This window comes from Vespula vulgaris, chromosome 1 (assembly GCF_905475345.1).
Source record: "Vespula vulgaris chromosome 1, iyVesVulg1.1, whole genome shotgun sequence".
NCBI classification, from domain to species: domain Eukaryota; kingdom Metazoa; phylum Arthropoda; class Insecta; order Hymenoptera; family Vespidae; genus Vespula; species Vespula vulgaris.
The window spans coordinates 6,446,137-6,467,369 of record NC_066586.1 but is presented as its reverse complement, the minus strand read 5'-3'; the positions used below and the strand labels follow the sequence as shown (position 1 = coordinate 6,467,369).

General features: G+C 36.4%; 2 protein-coding genes across 3 annotated transcripts in view; both read left to right on the top strand.

Moving 5' to 3' along the window:
• Positions 1-19,803, top strand: part of LOC127063794 (DE-cadherin) — a 132,527-nt gene extending 112,724 nt beyond the window's left edge. Inside the window, exons 2-16 of one of the 2 annotated variants that reach the window (XM_050993993.1) lie at positions 8,877-8,953; positions 12,015-12,159; positions 12,264-12,502; positions 12,915-12,938; positions 13,493-13,681; positions 13,843-14,129; positions 14,248-14,518; positions 14,645-15,224; positions 15,304-15,485; positions 15,586-16,927; positions 17,007-17,230; positions 17,319-17,534; positions 17,626-17,965; positions 18,049-18,201; positions 18,270-19,803. In XM_050993993.1, coding sequence (XP_050849950.1) covers positions 8,877-8,953; positions 12,015-12,159; positions 12,264-12,502; positions 12,915-12,938; positions 13,493-13,681; positions 13,843-14,129; positions 14,248-14,518; positions 14,645-15,224; positions 15,304-15,485; positions 15,586-16,927; positions 17,007-17,230; positions 17,319-17,534; positions 17,626-17,965; positions 18,049-18,201; positions 18,270-18,412 — 4,412 coding nt within the window. In that variant the 3' untranslated portion in view covers positions 18,413-19,803. The remainder of the gene's footprint in view (positions 1-8,876; positions 8,954-12,014; positions 12,160-12,263; positions 12,503-12,914; positions 12,939-13,492; positions 13,682-13,842; positions 14,130-14,247; positions 14,519-14,644; positions 15,225-15,303; positions 15,486-15,585; positions 16,928-17,006; positions 17,231-17,318; positions 17,535-17,625; positions 17,966-18,048; positions 18,202-18,269) is intronic. The other variant, XM_050994003.1, reaches the window with a different exon arrangement.
• A 386-nt stretch (positions 19,804-20,189) lies between these two features.
• On the top strand, positions 20,190-21,039 carry LOC127063151 (uncharacterized). The gene is made up of 3 exons (XM_050992530.1): positions 20,190-20,342; positions 20,596-20,815; positions 20,882-21,039. Coding segments are annotated over exons 1-3 (267 nt in total). The 5' UTR covers positions 20,190-20,340; the 3' UTR covers positions 20,927-21,039.
• The last annotated feature ends 194 nt before the right edge of the window (positions 21,040-21,233 follow it).

Below are 21,233 nucleotides of genomic sequence, written 5' to 3'. Positions count from 1 at the left end.
ATCTTATTTACTTCAACTACGAGACTTAATAAATATAAGATAAATATAGCCGATACGAGTGTGAACAACCAACGTCTCACGTATCTCAAGAAACATTCTTCGATGAACGCTCGACCAGCTGAGATAAGGTCAAGTCTTTTCCATAATCTCTCTGGCTTCTACTTTTTATTACGACATGGTACGCGATGAGGATAAGGAAAATAAGAAGAAGAAAAAGAAACAGAAAAAGAAGAAAGGAAAGATAATAGATAGAGAAAATAAACCGCGCTAATATTTCCAACAAAAAAATAACGTCACTTCTCTCTCTCTCTCTCTCTCTCTCCCTATCTCTCTTTATCTCTCTTTATCTCTCTTCTATCTATTTTCTATTTTTTTTTATTCATCTATTTTACCTATCCCCTCACTTAAAGCGAATAGTGAGCCTGCGAAAGTATATCGCCGACGAGCTGTATCCATTAAATAGGTGAACCAAGCTAATGCACTGGGTTACTTCAAAAAATCGCACGTGGTTTTCATTTTTCAACGTTAACGTAATACCGTGTCCGCATGAAATGCATCATCGACATTTTCTCGTTCGAAACTTCCTAATGATATGATACAATCGTACGAATCCACATATATCTTGTGTTATTTTTATCTAAAGAAGATTTTCTATAAATAATTCGTTCAAACGTTATTCTATCTGCGTATGCTTTATACTCCATATACGTCATACGTTCCGTGAAATATTTATTCGCTTCTTTCATTTTTTTATTTTAATACGAAATATAACGAATATCCCGTGGAATAATTGATTATCCGAAATAAAACGTCCAACGTTATTTCGTCATTCGCTCGGATATCTCAATTCCCAGCAAATACGAGTTTATTTGAGAAAAATAAAAATTCAACGTATTCAATGGGAATTTTCTTTTCATTTCTTTTAAATTCTCCGGGTTAATGTTCAATTTAATAGACGAAATGAAATTGTTATTACACCGAATCATAAACATTGAATTTGAGATTAAATAAAAATGATGAACGCTTCATAAACGGAAAAATTCTTGGATTATATAAGAAGAGAAAGAGTTAGAAAGAAAGGGGAATAGAGAAAAAAGAAAATGAGAAAAGGTTCATCATTATGCAGGGTAAACATTTAATATAAAACACTTTGCATAAGTTTGAAATTATACATTTTATACAAAATTGTTGTATGCAAAAATTCCATAACTTCGAATACATAGCGGATTAATTTTCTTTTTTTTTCTTTTTTTTTCATAAATAAAGTTATTTCCTAAATGTGGTAGTGTTATTTTTCTTCTTCTTCTTTGAATTTTACAGTTAATTAATTTTACATTTAACGAGCTATCTCGCTTATTTTCTCGAATATTTCAATTCAGAACAACATTGCTTGTTTGTTGAAATTTCAATAAAATTTTACGTTTTTATAACAGACTTCTCCACAAAAGTTATAATTCATAAGTTATTCAAAATGTGTGCATGTTAGGTGTCTCGAGGTGTAAATCGTCGTGATGGTCGAAAAGAAGCCATATGAGGATCGCTCCAAGACGAATGAATTTTTCAAAATATTCTATTTGAAGCTCGTCTGGAAAAGTTGATACCCTTGATCAGCGATGCAGCGCACATCGACGTGTTCTCCTTTCACACATATAGCAGTGTGAATGCATACACGCACACACACACACACACACACAGTACCTGTATCCTCGTTCATTCCTGCTCCATAGACTTGCGAGCAACTTCCAATCTCACTTTTATGAGTCTCGACATATCTATCTATCTATCTATCTATCTATCTATCTATCTATCTATCTATCTATCCATCCACCCATCTATCCATCTATTTCTCTCCCTCTTACTCGCATAAGTTTCCCATTGCACGTTCAGCCAAAATCGTAAATGAAAATCCGGAGATAGCTGTGTGACGCCGACTTTGACGACCAAGAGATGGTATATATATTATATATGTATGTGAATGATAATAAAGTGCCGGTAGGAAAGCAGATTTTCAAGTTACTTCGAATGTCGAATTTTGCGAGCGTACTACATACATATATATCTACTTTCTCGTTCGATCGTAAACATTGTTTAACGACGACATTTTTCTTCGAACCAAAGATAATATACTTTTTTCTACGTCCTCGTTTTCTTGACTTGTTGAAAAATTAGAGATTTTCCTCTTTCCTCGTTTCCTTTTGGAAAAACAAATTGTTGAATTTTCCAAAGAATTTAAATAGAAAATGAAGAAGAGAAAGTAGAGAAGAAAGGTATTGGCATTCGAGAAGTAGCACAGTTGTGTTTCCAAAGTTAGAAAATAATCGAGCACGAAAACTTACCCTTCGGCTGAGAGCGAAAGGGAGGAAGGAAGGAAGGAAGGAAGGAAGGAAGGAAGGAAGGAAGGAAGGAAGGAAGGAAGGAAGGAAGGAAGGAAGGAAGAAGGGAAGAAAGGAAGGAAGGAAGGAAGGAAGGAAGTATGGAAGGAAGGAAGGAAAAGCATTGACGAGAGCTAAAGTTACTGGCGAGTAAACGTGCAAACGCCGTACCCAACTCGTTTTAATCGAGTTAGACGTAGTCGATAGCGAACAGAGACAAAGAAGAAAACTAAAAGAGTGATTTCCAAAGGGATGCCTGGTATTCTTGAATAATAAGAAAGAGAACTATTTAAATTCATTATTTATTTATATTCAATTATCTTTGACTAATGAATTGGACAGTAAACATTTGCTTTACGATTACTATTAAAACGATTAATTATTATTAAACGTATCAATTAATATTTAATGCGATAAAAAGGAAATTCCCGATGTGAATATAAGTTTCTATATATTTATAATTTTTTCTTTTAATCTTTGAGATTAAAAGAAGAGAGAAAGAGAGAAATATATAAATATCGATCTTTGAAAATAATTGTGAAAGTTTGAAAACTAATATTTAATGCAAAAGAGTGTTAAATATATACTAATACTTAGTATGCCTAACCGAAACTATCACAGCGAACGCTGGGCTATTCATCTGGTTAATTCGTTGAAAGATCATCGGACAGAGAGGGTGTGTCGTTCGTTGGGATTATCCATATTGATAACACAGCCACGTCGTGGAGACACGTGCGTGCGGACTCGCTTTTACGTCGAAGCTTATGTATCGTCTAAACGTTGGTGCAACATGCACCAATGGCGAGGGTACATGTATATATATGTTTGTGTGGGTGGATGTTGTACGCGTATGTGTACAAACATATAAGCACAGGGTGTCCTATAATTCTGAAAACTGATGCTGGTCTTTGGGTATTATATCTTTTCCTTTTTTCTTTCTTTTTACTTTTATCTATAAAGTTATCTAAATATTATACAGATCAAAATATACGATATTCGATCTGAAACTAAAAGAGACAAGTGAACAAGTTTTAATTCGATATGTTTCTCTCGTATGGTTTCAAATTTATAGGACCACCCTGTAGAACATGCAAAAGATACTTAGCAATACTCGTTCAACCCCTCGCTTATGATCATTATACCTGTAATAAAGTATGATAGAAAGGAAAGCGATATCAACATTCATGAAAAGTTTCCAAATAATTCATCTTTAGAGATTAATAATAATAGGATATATTAATGAGTATTATTCTAATCTTGGTTGATCTTCTTTTTCTTTCTTTTTTTCTTTTGTTTTCTTTTATTCATACTTTGTAATAAGTTCGTCGATCTTTGACTGAGAGAATTTAACGAAAGTTTTTCTATTCGTTAAGCTTATTCGAATTGCCCTCTCGTAATGGACGAAGCGAAGTCGATCGTACGATTCGAGCCATGCGCGCTTAATGCATAAATTAATAAGCTCGATTGAGTTTACAACCGCTGGTGCTGTCAATTCGCATGCGAACCGGTGCTTTTAGTTCGTGGGCCAATCAGGAAAATACCGAGAAACGCGATATGATAATCGATTTAAGAAGAAGTAAGTGCTTTCTCCAATTTTTTTTTTTTTTTTATTCCTAATCACAATAATAATTCGTGCAAATAAATTTCTACCTATAATAATGAGATCTTGATGGTTTCATTTTTTCAATTACAAAATTGTAATACGAAATAGGACACGATTTGATTCTAACAAAATTAATTACTTAAATTAACTCGATTAATTCGAAACGCAGGATTATGTCAAAGTTTTCCAAAAAAAAAGAGAAAAAAGAATAAATTCTTCTTTCATTTATTTTTTTTCTTTTTCTTTTTTTCTTTTTTCATTTCCGATAATGAACGTTTGAATAGAGACAATATCTTATAATATATAGTACACGTATTATCTATATATATATATACATATATGTATATGTAACACATCATATATAAAATTCGATATTTCGTTTGGTATATTTCTATCGAAAACGCGAATCGATTCGATAGTTATCAATAGTTATCGGGCCTTTCAGGAAATATCGTTTCCCGTGGCTCCCGATCCAATATGAAAAATGCGAAACCGGTTCCCAGGCGTGCTCTAGCATGCTCTTTCCGATTACGATCGCTGATAACGCCTTTTGCAGAACGTATACGGAGATACATATATAAACGTACGAACGCAAACACAAATAAAGAAACAGTTTCTTTCTCATCCTTTTTCTCGGTAACGTGTTCTCACGTCGCATTGTCCTCGCACACACGACTCCAAACACCTCGCACATGTCCTCCACCAAAGAGAATTCCAATCTCGTACGATCCTACGAAAAAGATAGATCGTCCGTTCATTCTTCGACAAAGATTTCTACTTCCATTTCGATTTTACTCGCGATCGACACCGATTACGAAGATGCTCCTTACTCGGATAAATTAGATTCTCAAACTATGTTAAACTCGAAAAACGTCTGTAAAAGGAACTTGTTGAAATTCTTGCCAAATTAATTTCATAAGATAAAAGAAATATCTGAGTATTTCTTGTCTTTAAATTATAAGAAATAAGATGATAACTCGACTGCTATTATTACTCCTATTATCAAACTATTATTCCTTTTTATTTCATTTCGTTAATTAGAACAACTTTATTTACAGAGAAAAACTCTTTTCTAGGAAAACAATGATTTCCAGGATAGAAGACTCTCTCTATCTCTCTCTCTCTCTCTCTGTCTCTCTTTCTGTCTCTCTTTTTCTCTCTCTTATTCTAATTACGTCACCGTAGGATCGCCTCGAATTTTTTGGCGCGAGAAATTACGACGATAAAGTTCGAGAACGTTTCTACGTAATTAGATATCCTGGTAGTCCGAGGGCCTTCCACCTCGACAATATCCTTAAAAGCTCTCTAAAGTGGAAGCATAAAGTTGCAGGAACTTTCGTAGAATGATTTTTTAGTGGAATGCTATTTGAATTATTGCATAAACGCGTCATTTTTCTCTTCTCGTGAATGAACAAACACTCGTAGTAGTTGTTTTCTCGCTCTCTAATGATTAAATAAGATGATCGATTCGTATCGTACGATCCATAACGATGAAATAAAATGGAGGTTCACGTTAAAAAAAAAAAAGGGGGGAAGAAAAAAGAAAAAAAAGAAAATAAAAGAAGTTTTACGATGGATGAATGAATTGGAAAATATTTCGATAACGAAAAGCGTACGATCTATTACCAAAGAGTTTGAAAAAAATCAATATGATCGAACCTATTCGATAAATCTACTTTCGCGTGTCTTTGATAAATGTTTTTAATATTTCCGTTTAATCCTCTGATCATGATCTCATTTTTTCAATTTCTTTTTTTTACGTTCTACTTGGAGAGAAGAGAAATTAGAAAAAAGAAAAGAAAAGAAAAATAAATGAATGGAAACTAACGACGCCAACGCGATAGCGATTAACATCCCATTAGTTTCGAGTACCGTTGGTACTCAATGGCCCATAAATTTCTCTCTCTCTCTCACACACACACACACACACACACGTTCATACATACATACATACATACATACACACACACACATATACATGTATACATATGCGCGCAATTCTTTCTCTCTCTATCTCTATCTCTCTCTCTCTCTCTTTTGATGGTTTCCGAAATTGTGGATTTATGTGGGGCTCGTTATTGAATCGAGTTAGCCCTACGGTATGAAATTAGGCTCGTTTAGAATTCTGGTCGGGAGTGTGGGTAACCTCGGGATCGGCTTAGCGCATCGATAACGTGTTCGATAAAGTTACAAATAAAAGCGAATATGTCCGCGAGCGGTCCGTTTGTCTCTTTATCGTCTCTCAAATTTTTCTCTTTTTCTTTTTTTCCTCCACCCTACTCTCTATTTTTTTCATACTTGATTCTTTTTTGTTGCTCTTTTGTTCTTTTTCCTCTTTGTTTTTTTCTTCTTTTTTAATTTCACTTCTGCCTCATTGTTACTCCTTCTTTTGATTAACCCCCTTTTTCTTTTTTTTTTTGTATTTTTTGCATTTCGTTGATGTAGCAAGCGTTGGTTCCGCAAAAAAAAAAAAGAAGAGAAAAACACAATTAAAACGAGCAGCCCGCTTTACGCGTCGCGCATACGATACAAAAATCGAGATAGAATGTGTGAAGAAGAGATAGAAATATACATGTGAAGAAAGAGAGAGAGAGTTTACATATTTGGAGAATTTTCAAAACGGTATCTCCTATTGGCGATCTATTTTTCCGAATTCGATTCTAGCTTTAACGATTTTCCCGATGGAACGATAATTGATAAGCTATCAGCCAAACGGGTACGTTAAAACGCGACGGATCTCTCAGTGATAAGATTAATCTAGAGAGAGAGAGAGAGAGAGAGAGAGAGAGGGAGAGAATGCGGGAGAGTGGGAAACCAAAAGAGAAAAAAGAAGAGCGGGAAAATGATAAAGTTCAAAAAGTCACGTAGCTTCATAACCATAATTCGACGTTATAACGAGCTGTTATACGCTTTCGTTCACAACAAATCGTCATAGTCGTCGTTGTCGTCGTCGTCGTCGTTTTACAACTTATTTTCGAAAGAGCGTGTACGCCAATGAGTTTAGGCCAATTGGAGCGGAAGGAGATATTGCCTGAGAATAGTGCCTTCGATCGTAGTGACTAGTACCGAGAACGAACTTCGATTGGTCTTCGAATGATTATAAATTCGAGTGATCGTTGTAGGATATCGACGACAACGATATTTATTTCTTTCTAATCCGTATGATTCGTCAAAGATTATACGTATAGTAGCGCGCGATAATACATTTACGATTACTACGATGATTACAATAGCATATAGAATTTATTGAATCGTAAAAAAAAAAATTGTGAAGAACCGGATTGAAATTCAATTTGCAATGTACTATTTTCACGATCGTCGTGCTTATCGGAACCCATTTTGTTCAAGCGTATTAATGAAAAAAAAAGAGAGAGAGAGAGAGAGAGAGAAAGAGAGAGACAGAAAGTTCGTGAATAAGTTAAACGGCAGGATAGAAATTGCGCGGGAAATTCGAAAGGGGAAGAGGAGAGTAGAGGAGGAGAGGGGAATGGATGGATCGCGGCCGGTCGATTCAAAAATCGCGCGGGTTAGGCGTATTAAGTGCGGGCTAACCGCATTGCGGCGCAGCTCGCGCTCGATGGGAATGACATTGCTTCGTCGCCGTCACGTATTGCGGTCGGTGCATCGACGGAAGAGAAAGAGAGAGAGAGAGAGACAAAGAGAGGAGCGGTGTGAAACACGCGTTCGTCGTATACGACGAAAAGTAATTAGCAATAAATTTCTTCTGTCGCGACTCGGTACGCCATGATTGTTTTATGACCATTTCTAACCCCTTTCTTCTTCATCTTTCTCCTCTCTCTGTCTCTCGTACACATTCGTTTCAATCTTCTTTCATATAGAGATCGAGTAGATTCCTTTTTCTTTGGATCATTCATCGAGTAATAATACTTTTCATTTCTCGAATCGATCGATCGTTTGTTCGATCGACGTCCGATCGAAATCTTTAAATAGACCGGTCAGCTGATAAAAGGAAAACTTTTCTTCGAACGAAAAGCAACGAGTATAGACAGGGTCGTTGCTTCAACACACTCATCAATCACCGAAGACTTATCGAATCTCGTTCGGACTCGGACCGATCCCATGCGTTTTACATCGATCAGTGGCTTATCAACGAGATGTGTGTTTGCGAAAAAAAAAAGAAAAAAAAGAGGAAAAAGAAGAAAGAAAGACAGAGAAAAGGGAGAAAGGTTCCCGTGCATGCTATTGTCGTTGAAAAGCTATTCCCACGTCTGTCGTAATGCGTACTCACGCACCTGCCTACGTTTATTATAATAGGTCGAGATCTCTCTCCGTGAAAGATTGAAATTACGAGACAACTTGAAAAGGGTGGGATATTTATCTCTCTCTCTCTCTCTCTCTCTCTCTCTCTCTCTCTCTCTCTTTCTCTTTCTCTCTCCTTTTTAGTGCTTTATTTTCTTCGTACGTTCGTTATCGTCTATAAATTCTATTTCACGATTATAAAAAATCTCTATATACGAAATTGAATCGTTTAATCTGTACTTGATCCGCAAAGTGTAAAATTGAAAATAGGACAATTGTACATTAGCTTGAATACACTGTTAATCTTTGACGTATGACGAGGAGAAGATATGAAGAGAAAACAAAAAAAAATGGGCTTTCCATCTTTCCGGCAGAAATTCACGATTCGTGAAGCTGACACGCGAAATAGCAGCGTTACGTTAGAATAGAAAGGACGAAAGGGGAGAGGAGAAGCTCGACAGTCGATGGTGATGGTTCATAGTTGGAATAGTTCCGTTGCATTAGTTTCACGTAGAAACTAGAGAGAGACTCGGTGGTATATACCTCGCATATAACGTGTCTCATTGCGTTGGCCTATCCCAAGCCACCTCGTACAGACTGCAATATCCTAAATGGGCCGTATCTCGTTCTTTATGTTACAGCCGATGCAACGAGATTGAGACACTCGAGGCACCTGGACGTGAGATCGCTGTTCCTAAGCGAGGAAGAGGAATTAGTGGTGAGTGCATTTTCCATTCGTTCTTGATTCGATTTTTCCTTCCTTATCGCTCACTCATTCTCTCTATCTCTCTATCTCTCTCTCCCATAGACACACATACTCTATTTTTTTTTTGTTCTTTTTCTCTTTCTCTTTTTTTTCTCTTTGCCTTCCGAAGCTTTTCTTTTCGATGTCTCGCAGCTTTCTCGTTTACCGCTATCTCATTCTTCTTGAAACGAAGTGAATCTATCTATCTATCTCTTTCTCTCTCTCTTTCTCTCTCCCTCTCTCTCTCTCTCTCTCTCTCTCTCTCTCTTTTTTCTCTCTCTTTTTTCTCTTCCTTTCTCTCACGTTCCAACGGAACCTCTTCCAGGCGAGATAATGGATTTATCCTATCGTTGATTTTCGCGAGATGTCAAATATTTACAAGCGCCATCACGCCTGTTACGAGACAGCTCCTTCTCTCTTTCTTTCTTCCTCTTTCTCTGTCTCTCTTCTTGCTGCAACTTTTCCGTTTTTCTTTATCGCGAGAGATCGAATTGTTCCTTATTTTTAAAGGACTACATTCTGTCGCGTATCCATAGTAAAACATTTGTTTAGTTTTCTTCATTCTTTCTTTCTTTCCTTTTTTTTTTGTTCTTCTTTCTTCCTACCTTCTTTCCTTCTTTTTTTCTTTTTCCTTTTTTTTTTTCTTCAATCTCCTTCGAAATTTTTCAACATCTTGAACACCTCTTATCTCGAGAAAAGGCTTTCTATTTTTCCCACCCACTCCTTCCCCTCCCTCTTTCTACGAAAGATCGTGCCTCGATCTCATCGTTTTATCGGAAAGTGCATCTCACCGGCTCAACACGCTTTCCCAATTATAGTTAATTCCGTTGGCGCCCTTCTATATCCAGAAACATCTCCGACCATTCTTATCCATCCGATCGAGATAACATGCACGCTTCTCGTGGCTCTTTTTGTAATTTCGTCGATAAAAAGAAAGCTTCTAAAAGCTTTCTTTTTCGTACGTTCCGCTCGGTGTGACTTCTACGTGTCGGTAAGGAAGATCCCTTTGTTAACAGTCGAAAGAGGTTATCGACTAAAATACTGAGTTTAAATTGAATTAAAATATTGATAAAAAAAGAAAAAAGAAAAAAAGAAAGAAGAAAAAGAAAGAAAGGAAGAAAGACGAAACAGAAATAAATATATGAATAAAAAGAGAATAAAAGAGAGAAATTTAGTGATACCCAATGGACGCTTGTAAAACAAACAAAGAAACAAAACGACGAAGTAATAAATCCAATGGACTTGCCGGATCGTCGATCGTTACTTCGATCTCGTCCCATCGAACTATTCTCCTTTCATATTTTATCTCCACCCCATTGTGTTTCCCCCTTGGGTTGCCTTTAATTTTGCATCGTCGAGCGAGAAAACACGACGTAATCGGTGCACAGTGCCGCGTGAGTACGCTCGATAGAAAGAGAGAGAGAGAGAGAGAGAAAGAGAGGGAGAGAGAGAAAGAAAGAGAGAGATTCGGAATCGTGATTAATGGCGCGCGGTTTATAAGCGCGTAGAGCACTTTAATTTATGAGGCGTCTTATTGCGGTAGGTCCGAAAAACTTGGCCGATTAATCTCGGCTTTTGTCCTTCCGTCGAACGAGAAACTTCCTTGTTATTCTTTTTCTCTTTTCTCTTTTCCTTTTCTTTTTCCTTTTCTTCTTCCTTTTCTTCTTCCTTTTCTTTTCATTATATTTTCGTCGGCTTTCTATACGTCTTCATTTTTATTACTTTTATTTGCTTGGTTATATGAAATTACTTTAAATATTTAACAAATTGTTCTTTGATTTTATTTAATATTATGTTTAAGATTTTATTAAAAATATATATATGCATATGTATGAATGTATATATGTATATAAAATAATATGTATATGTAATGATGGGATCTGGAACGCTTCAGTCGCTTCGGATAAAAAAAAACAAATAACAACAACCTCGATGAAGATTTTATTCGAAGCTTAACATTGTTGACGTAGGTTTAGAAGTCTTAATAAGTCTTGCATTTTTCATTAGTTTCGTTATACAAGCGACAGTGGATATATCTTTTGTGTGTGATATATCGAATTTTATACCGCTACATTGTTATTTTTTATTTGGTAATAAGATTTTATTCAAAATGATATATTTTAATCTACTTCTTCTGGTAGAGAGATCTTCTATTCGGATTACTCATTACAACTCGAAATTCGAGTTGATATCCTGATCTGAATATTCGGATAGTTAGATTTGAATCTGAATATTTGAATATCCAGTTTTCGGATCTGTTATCAAATATAAAGTTCTCCTCATTTGAATTCTAATGAATCGCTCAACATACAAAGATGTTTAGTATAAATTTATTTATTATGTCATATTATCACTAATGACATTTGTCACATTTTAAAAATGAATGAGCCACCTTTAACGATCGTTCCTTAAAATTACCCTGATAAATCTATTTTTTTTGTTTCATTTTATGTTCTCTCATTCCCTATATATCAATATTCGTAATATATACTTTAAGCTATACAAATGAGTAAAAGTAATAAAGTATATTTATGATAATTGGAATTTTCGGGACTTTCTTTAATAATTTATGTCAATGATATTGCTCGAACAAAAGTAAATCAAATAGCTTCTATGATATTGATAACTCATTAAGCTTTCGAAACTTATCAAAACTCTCAAGATTCTAAACCTATAACGATCAAAACTTCCAAGAATTTCAAGCTTCGAATCATGTTTGAAGTTACGACACAGATTCGAAACAATTCGAAGTGCCTCATCGTAAGTCCATTGTAGGAGTCCGAAACGAAAGTGATGAAAATCTTAAAACTTCACGAGAAATGCATGCTTTGAATCAGGTTCGAAGTATTTCAGATCCCATATTTAATCATACCATAAACAGCTCATAATCATAATCGTTCTTTATTCCTTGTCACATCCAATTGTATGTCACTCTTAGACTATACTCGAAATCTTCTCAAGGACATATGACTATTATCGGATATACGCACACAGTAGTTATCTTTATTCATTCTTTTTTATTTTTCATCGGCAGGTGCAACAACAAGGAAAGAATCACAATCACAAGCCTATGTTCACCAATTGTTCGATGTACGCTGCTGTCGTGAAAGAAGAAGAACCAGCAGGTACAGTGGTCATTCAGGTACACGCAGAGGATCAAGACCCACCGGATGAAGGAGGTAAATAATAAAAGGATTCAATTTCGCGTTATATCGAAGACTTATTTTCGTCGACCCGGTCACAGACGGAAAATGAAATATTCTTCTTTATCTGTTCTCTTTAGGTACGATCACGTACGCCCTCGTCACGGCTCACAACGAGAGATTGAAGTTCGAGATCAACAATACGACAGGATTGATCAGAACTACTCAAATCTTGGATAGGGATGAACCAGCACGTGAAAAGGAGGTTTATCTTACCGTCCTTGCAACCGATAATGGAATGCCCCAGCTTGATGATGGTTGTACCTTCAAGGTCACAATCGAAGATGTCAATGACAACCAACCAGTGTTCGATAAAGTGGTGCGTGACTGAGAAAATTGCTCCCGGTCTATTAACCTGACTCTCCTGCGTCTGGACTCGTTCAGGGAACGCAAGAATTCCCTTGACTTCTTATTTTTTTTCTTTTTTTCATTAAATCTTAAAGAAAGAAAACATAACTCTAATCGTTTTTAAAATTCATAACTTTTCTTTTGAATTTGTACACATTCGTGACTGTAATCCTTCAAGATTATCATTGAAAAAATAGAATATAAATTTCGATATGAATATTGAATCATGAATGGCACTTTTAAAGTTATCTCATAAAAGTTAAGTTCGCGTTCCATCAACGAGTCTTCCCTATTTGTTTACTAACAAATCCGTCACTCATCTCATCCGATAACGCCGTACTAACAACATTTTTGCTCGATTTTTCTTCTCTTTCCGAATTCAGGTCTACCGTGGATATGTGTGGAAGGTTGGTTTCGAAAATCCGGTGTGAATGGGATTTTTGTCGAATGATATAACGAATGTATATGTTTCTCTGTCCTCTTTATTTATCTTTCTTACTCTTTTTCTGTCTCTCTTTGTCTACCTCTTTGTACCTTTAGGCACGCACATCTTTTCATACTTCTCGTACTATGAAATATTTCCTTGAGATATCTTTCGAAGAGCTTCTCGATCACGAAATTCTCGAAGAATTCCGTGTCAAAGGGTGGATCCATGACATAGAGAAAGCTCTTTGACGAGGAAAATAGGAATAATCTAATCGCATGTTAAAATGAAAGGAAGAAATTTTTCCTATCCTTGTAAAAGCATCTTTTTCGAAGCTCGTATCGAAACTATCGTCAAAGATCTATCATCTATGGATGTCTTCTATGTCTTTTCTTTTCGTTTTTTTTTTTCTTTCTTTGCAATGTCAATGAACTTATACGCGCATGATTCATTTATGATTCGCATGCGACTCGTATTTCTTCGTTAAATTTTAATACTCCGAACGATATCATCTGTATTCTTTTAACTTTATCGCAGGCGTACAAGGAATCGGTGCCACAAGATCTGCCGTTGAATCGCGAGGTCATGAGAGTTTCTGCGACCGACATCGACGACGGTAACAATTCCGTCGTTCGTTATAGCCTCTCACCGAGCAAACCTGATGACGGTGTTTACTTCAGGATCGATCGTAACACCGGCGTTATATATCTCAACAAAACCATAGACGTAAGCATTTCGGCAAAACTATGGATACGGTGATATATCGTAAAAGAGAAGAAAATTTCTTCGCCTAAACTAAAACCTAAAATAAAATCTAAAATAAATTGTCTTTTTTTTTTTTTTTTTTTACTTGCTAACATTAACGAGAGAAAAAATACATTTTCTAGAAAAATCCAGATTACACGTTTTCGATGACAGCCACTGCAGAAGATCAAGGTGAAAATCCAAGATCGAGTATTATAAGCTTAGATATTCGTGTAGTCGAGTCGCACAAAAAGGCGCCTGTTTTTCTACCAAGACCGATGGAGCCGATCAAGCTGTTGGAAAATTTCAGTGATTTTGGTAGTAGCATTGTACAGCTTCAAGCTGTCTCGAACATCGACGACAATCCGGATCTTCAATTCGTCCTTGTTCCTGGTAAAACGGAACAAACCAACAAGGATAGCACATTTCGGTAAGAAACGAGCAACATTATCGTTCTTAATGCTGTATACCTACGCGTCTCTCGCGATTACGACAATGATTATGATAGACATTTACGCTTTATCCCTATTTCTATCTATCTCTTTCAGTCTCGAGTCAACGAAGAACACAGCGGACATAAAATTAACGAAGCATCTAGACTATGAAAGTAACAAGGTATACTCGTTGATAGTTCGAGCGTGGAACAATTACGACTTGGCCGCCGAAACGGTGATAGATATAGAGGTTCTCGACGTGAATGACAATGTACCGGCCTTTCGAGAGCTCACAAAGGGTAGTGTTCTTGAAAACGAACCACCGGGAGTTCCCGTTATGCAAGTACGAGCCATCGATGCCGATGGTACCTCGGCTCATAATAAGGTACGCACTGTATATTTTCAGAGACAAGACTACTTTCAGTGTATATAACTTTGCATTTTCTTCGTACATTTTCATTCTCTTATTATTTATTCTATTTTATTTATTTTTTCTTTTTTTTTTATTTAGGTCACCTACGAGTTAAACGATTTTAAGGACCTATTCGCGATCGACAAATATACCGGGAATATAACGACCCGAACGACCTTCGATAGGGAGACCCAAAGTACTTACAGCGTTTGGATTACCGCAACTGATAATTCACCTAGCGCCTTATACAACACCGGAGAACACAACAAAGTGCAGCAGTTGTTTCGTATCGAGATCGCTGATAAAAACGACAATGCACCACATTTTACCCAAGCCGTTTACACTGCCAATGCTATTTTAGAAAACGCCAATATAAATTCCGTAGTGATCGAGGTAAAAGCTTTGGATGCTGATACTGCCAGTCCCGTTACGTACAGTATCATCCAGGGTAACACCAATTATAGCTTTTACATTGAAAGTACTACCGGAAAGATCCGTGTTAACAATCCGTTGGATTACGAAAAAATCACGGAATATAATCTAACCGTGAGAGCGTTCGATGGCGTTTACAACGATACCGCGAACGTTAAAATCTTCATTGAAAACGTAAACGACAATCCACCGGTTTTCGAAGATTTCGAGACCAATCCAACGATCGAGGAGGAAAAGTTAGTCGATGGTGAGTACGAATTTTACACGCTCGTTTATGTTTCTTATCAATTTATATTTCTTTATCAATTCCTATACTTTGTTTCCAGGTTGCATCACGACCGTAGTCGCCTACGATCCAGATATAAAGGATAGAAACGCCGATCAACACATAGCTTATTTCATTCTAAAGGACGATCAAAAACCCCTGCTAAGTATCAATAAATCCGGTTGTATTACATTGAAGAAACCACTCGATCGAGACCCACCTTTTGGTTATCCCGTATGGACGGTAAATTTCTAACGATATATAAATTTCGTTCGTTAGTCTATTTCATTCTCTTTTTCATATTTCGTATTACTCTTCTTCTTCTTCTTTCTCATTTATGCAGGTGATGGTGATGGCACGTGACGAAGATGACTCACCAACGGCTCTACGAGAATTAGCTACCGTAAACATAACTTTAATCGACATAAATGACAACGCTCCCTATCTCGACATGACACACGTAGTCTGGGGTGAAAATAAACCACCCGGTAGAATAACAGATTTGAAAGCTCGAGACAGGGATTCCGATGAGAATGGACCGCCATTTAAGTTTTGGATCGACGAGACTGCGGACAAAGAGATTTTATCCAAATTTGATATTCGTGACAACGACCTTCATGCTTTGGTCACTTTCGATCGTGAGGAACGGAAAAGTTACAACATTCCAATAGCTATAATGGACCATGGAAAACCACCGATGACCGGAACTTCTACTTTGACGGTGATCATCGGCGATGAGAATGATAATCCTATGGAAGAGGGTTCCAGTTCGATATTCGTTTACATTTATAAAGGTGACGCGCCTGACACAAAGATCGGACGAGTTTACGTTAAGGATTCCGACGATTGGGATTTACCCGATAAACATTTTTCTTGGGCATCTTCGACGCATGAAGGCTTTGAATTAGATAAAGAGACCGGTATGATAACTTTGCTCTCTGGTACCTCGAACGATACCTTCTACATGAAGTTCCTCGTTACGGAAGAGAGGTTGCCTAAAATTCCTCGACATCAAGTGTACGCTTATGTTAATGTTACGGTAAAAGAGATTCCCGAAGAAGCAGTGATTAGATCCGGATCTGTGCGTTTCTCTGGTATAACTGCGGAAGAGTTCGTCGAACCGGATCAAAATGGTGTCAGTAAGAAGGATATCTTTCAGGAGAAGATAGCCTACATGTTGAATACGTCGATAGATAATATTGATGTTTTCACCGTTCTTCATTCTCCTTATCACAACAAGACTTTCTTAGATGTTAGATTCTCAGCACATGGTAGTCCTTATTATGCTCCCGAAAAATTAAATACTATCATGTCGCAACATTCCACGGACATTGAGCGTGCGATGAAGGCAGATATATTGATGGTGAATATCGACGAGTGTCTCTACGAAAAGGTTCATTGTAACAATTCTTGTCGAAGTTTCCTGAATCCCAGTAACGTTCCTTATCCGGTTTATACGAACACCAGTTCCTTCGTTGGTGTCAAAGCCATCATCGAACCGCAGTGTACTTGTCATGTCGCTGAACCTATCGTCTGTTTAAACGGGGGTACACCATTAACTGATAGATGTGAATGTCCTCCAGGATTGGAGGGTCCACGGTGTGAATTATTAGGTATAGGTTTCCATGGTGATGGCTGGGCTATAATGCCGCCACCTGGTCAAGCCTGTGATGACTCGCACTTAGGTAAAAATTTATTGAAAATACGATCAATCGTGCGCCCGGTAAATTGTTGTGCTCTACATATGATTTTTTTTTTTTGTAGGTTTGGAGATCACACCGGAAGTCGAAAGTGGTCTCATATTTTATTTCGGTCCAATGATCTACAGTCCGAAATTAGGAGTTCAAGATTTTATGGCTCTAGAAATTCAACACGGTTATGCAGTACTCTATGTTGACTATGGTACGGGCACTATAAAATTAAATCAGAAACAAATCAAATTAACCGACGGCAAGAGTCATAGGATAGATGTTTATTGGACTAAGACAGTGAGTGATATAATTTTAATTGGTTTAATTTCAAGATCATGCTCGAGCAGTTTGTTTTTTTAAACGATAATATAATTCTTTGTTACAGTCGATTGAAATGAAAGTAGATAATTGCGGCATATCAGCTTGCATGAGTTTGACTGCGCCAGAAGGTTCCAATGAGTTCCTTAATGTAAATAGTCCGATGCAGGTAGGCGGTACATTAACGAATCTAGCATATTTAGCAAAGAACTTGGGATGGCTTCACAAACCTACTGAAAAAGGCTTTGTCGGTTGTATTAGAAATATGACCATAAATGGAAATGTAAGTTGTCTTCGATATTGGCAATATAAAAAATGTGAAAAAATGTATAATCGATCATCTAAATGCTAAAAAAAAACTATCTCTTTCGTAGACATATAATTTAGGAATGCCAGCATTATCAAGAAATATAGATCCAGGTTGTGATCATGGAATGGCAAAGGCTGTGTCATTTGGCATCGACACCAACTTTTTAGTTGCAATCCTAGTTTGTGTAGCAATTCTATTGATATTGTTGCTAGCGGTAGTAGTCCGCAGAAGAAAGACTGATGATCTCTACAAAGATATGGATGATATAAGAGATAACATAATTAACTATGAAGACGAAGGTGGCGGTGAGGTAGACACTGGCTACGACTTGAACGTTTTAAGAGCTATTTACGATGCGCCACCGATAGAATCTAAAATAGCACCTGTTGGTCTTCAGGGTAGAGGTAATAAAACGAGAAGTCAAATGAAATAATTCGTATGCTTGGCAATAACGTGCAGAGAAAAATGACTATTTCACAATGTTTAGCTCCTGACGAGGTACCGGATATCTGTGGTTTCCTAGATGGCAAGAAGGAAAGCTGCGATAAAGATCCCGACACGAATCCGTTCGACGATGTTAGGCATTATGCTTACGAGGGTGAAGGAAATTCCGACGGCTCGTTATCGTCGCTAGCTTCATGTATGTATCATTATATATAATCGTTTCTTAATATATGATTAATAATATATTTCATTTATATGCTACAGGTACCGACGACGGAGATCTCAATTTCAATTATTTATCAAATTTCGGACCAAGATTTAGAAAACTCGCCGACATGTATGGAGAAGAATCTAGTGATGAAGAGAGCGACGGCGTAGGTGAACGTGAAAGTGAAAGCTGGTGTTGAACAGCGGACGCATTCGATAGACTTTTATGAATACTTAACCCTTTGCAGTCCATTGTCATGCTGGACACAATAGATTCTTTTTCCAGTTCCATTAACGCTGTTGTGCCCAGCGTGACATTAGTTTAAGGGAAATCATTCACCAGGACATGTAAACTCGAAGTAAAAGCTGGGTTCCTGTCTTTGGGACGAATATTTTTTTGTGCCGAGAAATTAATTTGATAACGCGCTGACGTGGCTATCGAATAAAAGATCCAATCGTAACATTTTTTTCATTCACGCATATCATCCGCACTCAACAAACACATACATACACGAATAACTGATATTTCATTGTCTATTTATTCAGTGAATCGTTGCCTCGATTTTTTCACGATGATATAACGGGTCTTTTATCTGATGGACCGATGGCATCATATCGTGCAACTTTCAGGTTTCAATTTCTCGATACGGGAAAGCATGTCCTTTCTGCGATAGAAATCCTTACTTCGAACTTTCAGCGATTGCCGATTGCTAACGCTGATACTGATACTTCAGAATGAAATACGAAATAGGTAAGCCTAAACGACTACAGGAGAGTATAAATATAATTTATCAAAATAATTGTGTTGTAAAATAGACTAAATATATAATTATGTAGTTATAATACGTATGTATGTATCTATGTATCGCGTGTAATAGGAATGTAATTATGGATTATGTAATGATATATTTACTCAATTTTATATTAAAATTATTTTTTTAAATTATATTAATTTTTTCCTACAGTTGTTAGCCTACCTATTGTGTATTTATATATCTGTATATAAATATATCTACATTATAAGTTGATTCGAGCGTAATAAAAGCCTACCGTTTCTTGCATACATTTTTCGCTCCGTTTTCGGCAACGTTTTGCGCATAACTTTCGCACCTATCTCAGCGATTGTCATCCTCTAGCCTATTTTTTCCTCTTTATTTTCTTCTTTATCTAACCACGTACCGTCGTCGTTGAAAAGCATGAAATAATTTCTCGAATAAAGTGTTTTAAATATGTTCAAATCTGTCTCATTCAAATGTCTTTTTATTACATTTGTCAAAAATTTTGGATTATTTGAATGTACTTATCTATCTTGTTTGAACAGAACAGAACATATACGATCGAAGAAAGAAAGAATTCATTAAGACGACCAATTGTATCCAGCTGCTACGATAAGTAACAAATTGATAAGAAACCTGTAGACTCTTTTTACGTTGCTGCAATAATCGATAGAGAAATTGCAACATTTCATTTCGCCCAACCTACAAACATTACGATTGACGTTTTGTAGTTAATAAATATTTGAAAATAAAAGTGACATAAGAATAAAATAAAATTGTATATTAAACAATACATACCATTTTACATAGCTGAATTATTTTACGTAGCAATATTTTATTTTCCAATGGTGCTTATGATCTTACGTTTACACAGCCGGCGATAAAGATAAAATTATTTTTGTCAATATGATGTAATCTGTCCGAATTACAAAATCCTAAAAGCTATCACGCATGATTACTTGTGAATGGAAACAATCTTAACAATAATCGCAAAAATAATGTTTCTCTTTTTTTTTTTTTTATACATAAATCATAAATATATAAATTACGAAATATCGAAACAATAAAAAAGAAAAAAGATTACGTTCGATCGAAGATCAATCGCAATATATTCGTTGGTATTGCACAAAGAACGACGATGGGGGTCGATCTTACGGTCTTCTCACTTCGTACATTGAAATTAGTTGTACGTTAGGGGTGGAATTGTGACGTAAACGAAAGACATTGTAAGATGTAGAGGGGTATAAAAAGAGCTATTATACGTTCCCTTGCTCTCAAACGTATGTTCGATTCTGCTACGAAGGAAGCTGTCCTTTTAAACAATATCGAGAAAGTATCAACACGGATTCGAAATGTGAGTTTCAAGTTTTAAAAGTTGGTTTTTAAATCTTCATTTCTTTTATTTCTTTTTCCGTTTTCGAGTAATTTCTCTACGTGGCAACAATTTCATATATGAGTGAGTAAGAAGCATAATCAAATGCAAATGTTAAAATTTAATATTCGTTTATCTTTCTACGTAAAGATTATACCGTAGATGGTACGTTGATCATTTACTTAAGAATCAAAAAGCCTCTACTTATCAGACAAACGTGAAAATGTATTTTTAGGTATTCCAAGAGCCGATCGAACGTCGTTACCGCAATATTGCTCGTCTCTTTGATTCTTTTGACTTATCTTCACGAAACGGAAGGGCAAGTGAATTTTTCGACAGGCTGGGGCAAAAGAAATCAAAATATTCCAACTAGTAATACAAATAACCCGAGGTGTATACCACAACAGGCCAGACCATCCTTGGAACAATTGCTCAATTTGTATAATTTTATTCAGGTAGACACTTGGAATGTGATGTGTTTTTCACGTAGTCTCCAGACGATTGCAAATATTATATTTCAGATTGAGGCGCAGAAGATCGTAGACCGTCAAAAATTAAACAAATGAGATGAGATTCGTCAGACCAACGGCATCTTAACTAGGATCATCGGAAATTACAAGGATTAGGATTATCAACGTTATTTAAATAAACTCTCCAATGTAAATTGTCGAAGAAACAATTGAGATTAATTTTCGCCCTCTTTCGTTCCCTTCTATCTCTTCTGTTCCCTTCTCCCTTCGATTTGTCTCGCTCGTTAATCTATCCGTTAAAATAAAAACTAGCCACGATGGTCATCCATTACGAGATTCCTGACGAATCAATTTTTTGTTGGATGTATTCGATTGGAAAGCCTCCTACAGTTTTTGTTGATTT

Coding starts and splice junctions, on each gene's coding strand:
- LOC127063151 (XM_050992530.1), top strand. Junction 20,816..20,881: donor ATTTGTATAATTTTATTCAG/GTAGACACTTGG, acceptor ATTATATTTCAG/ATTGAGGCGCAGAAGATCGT.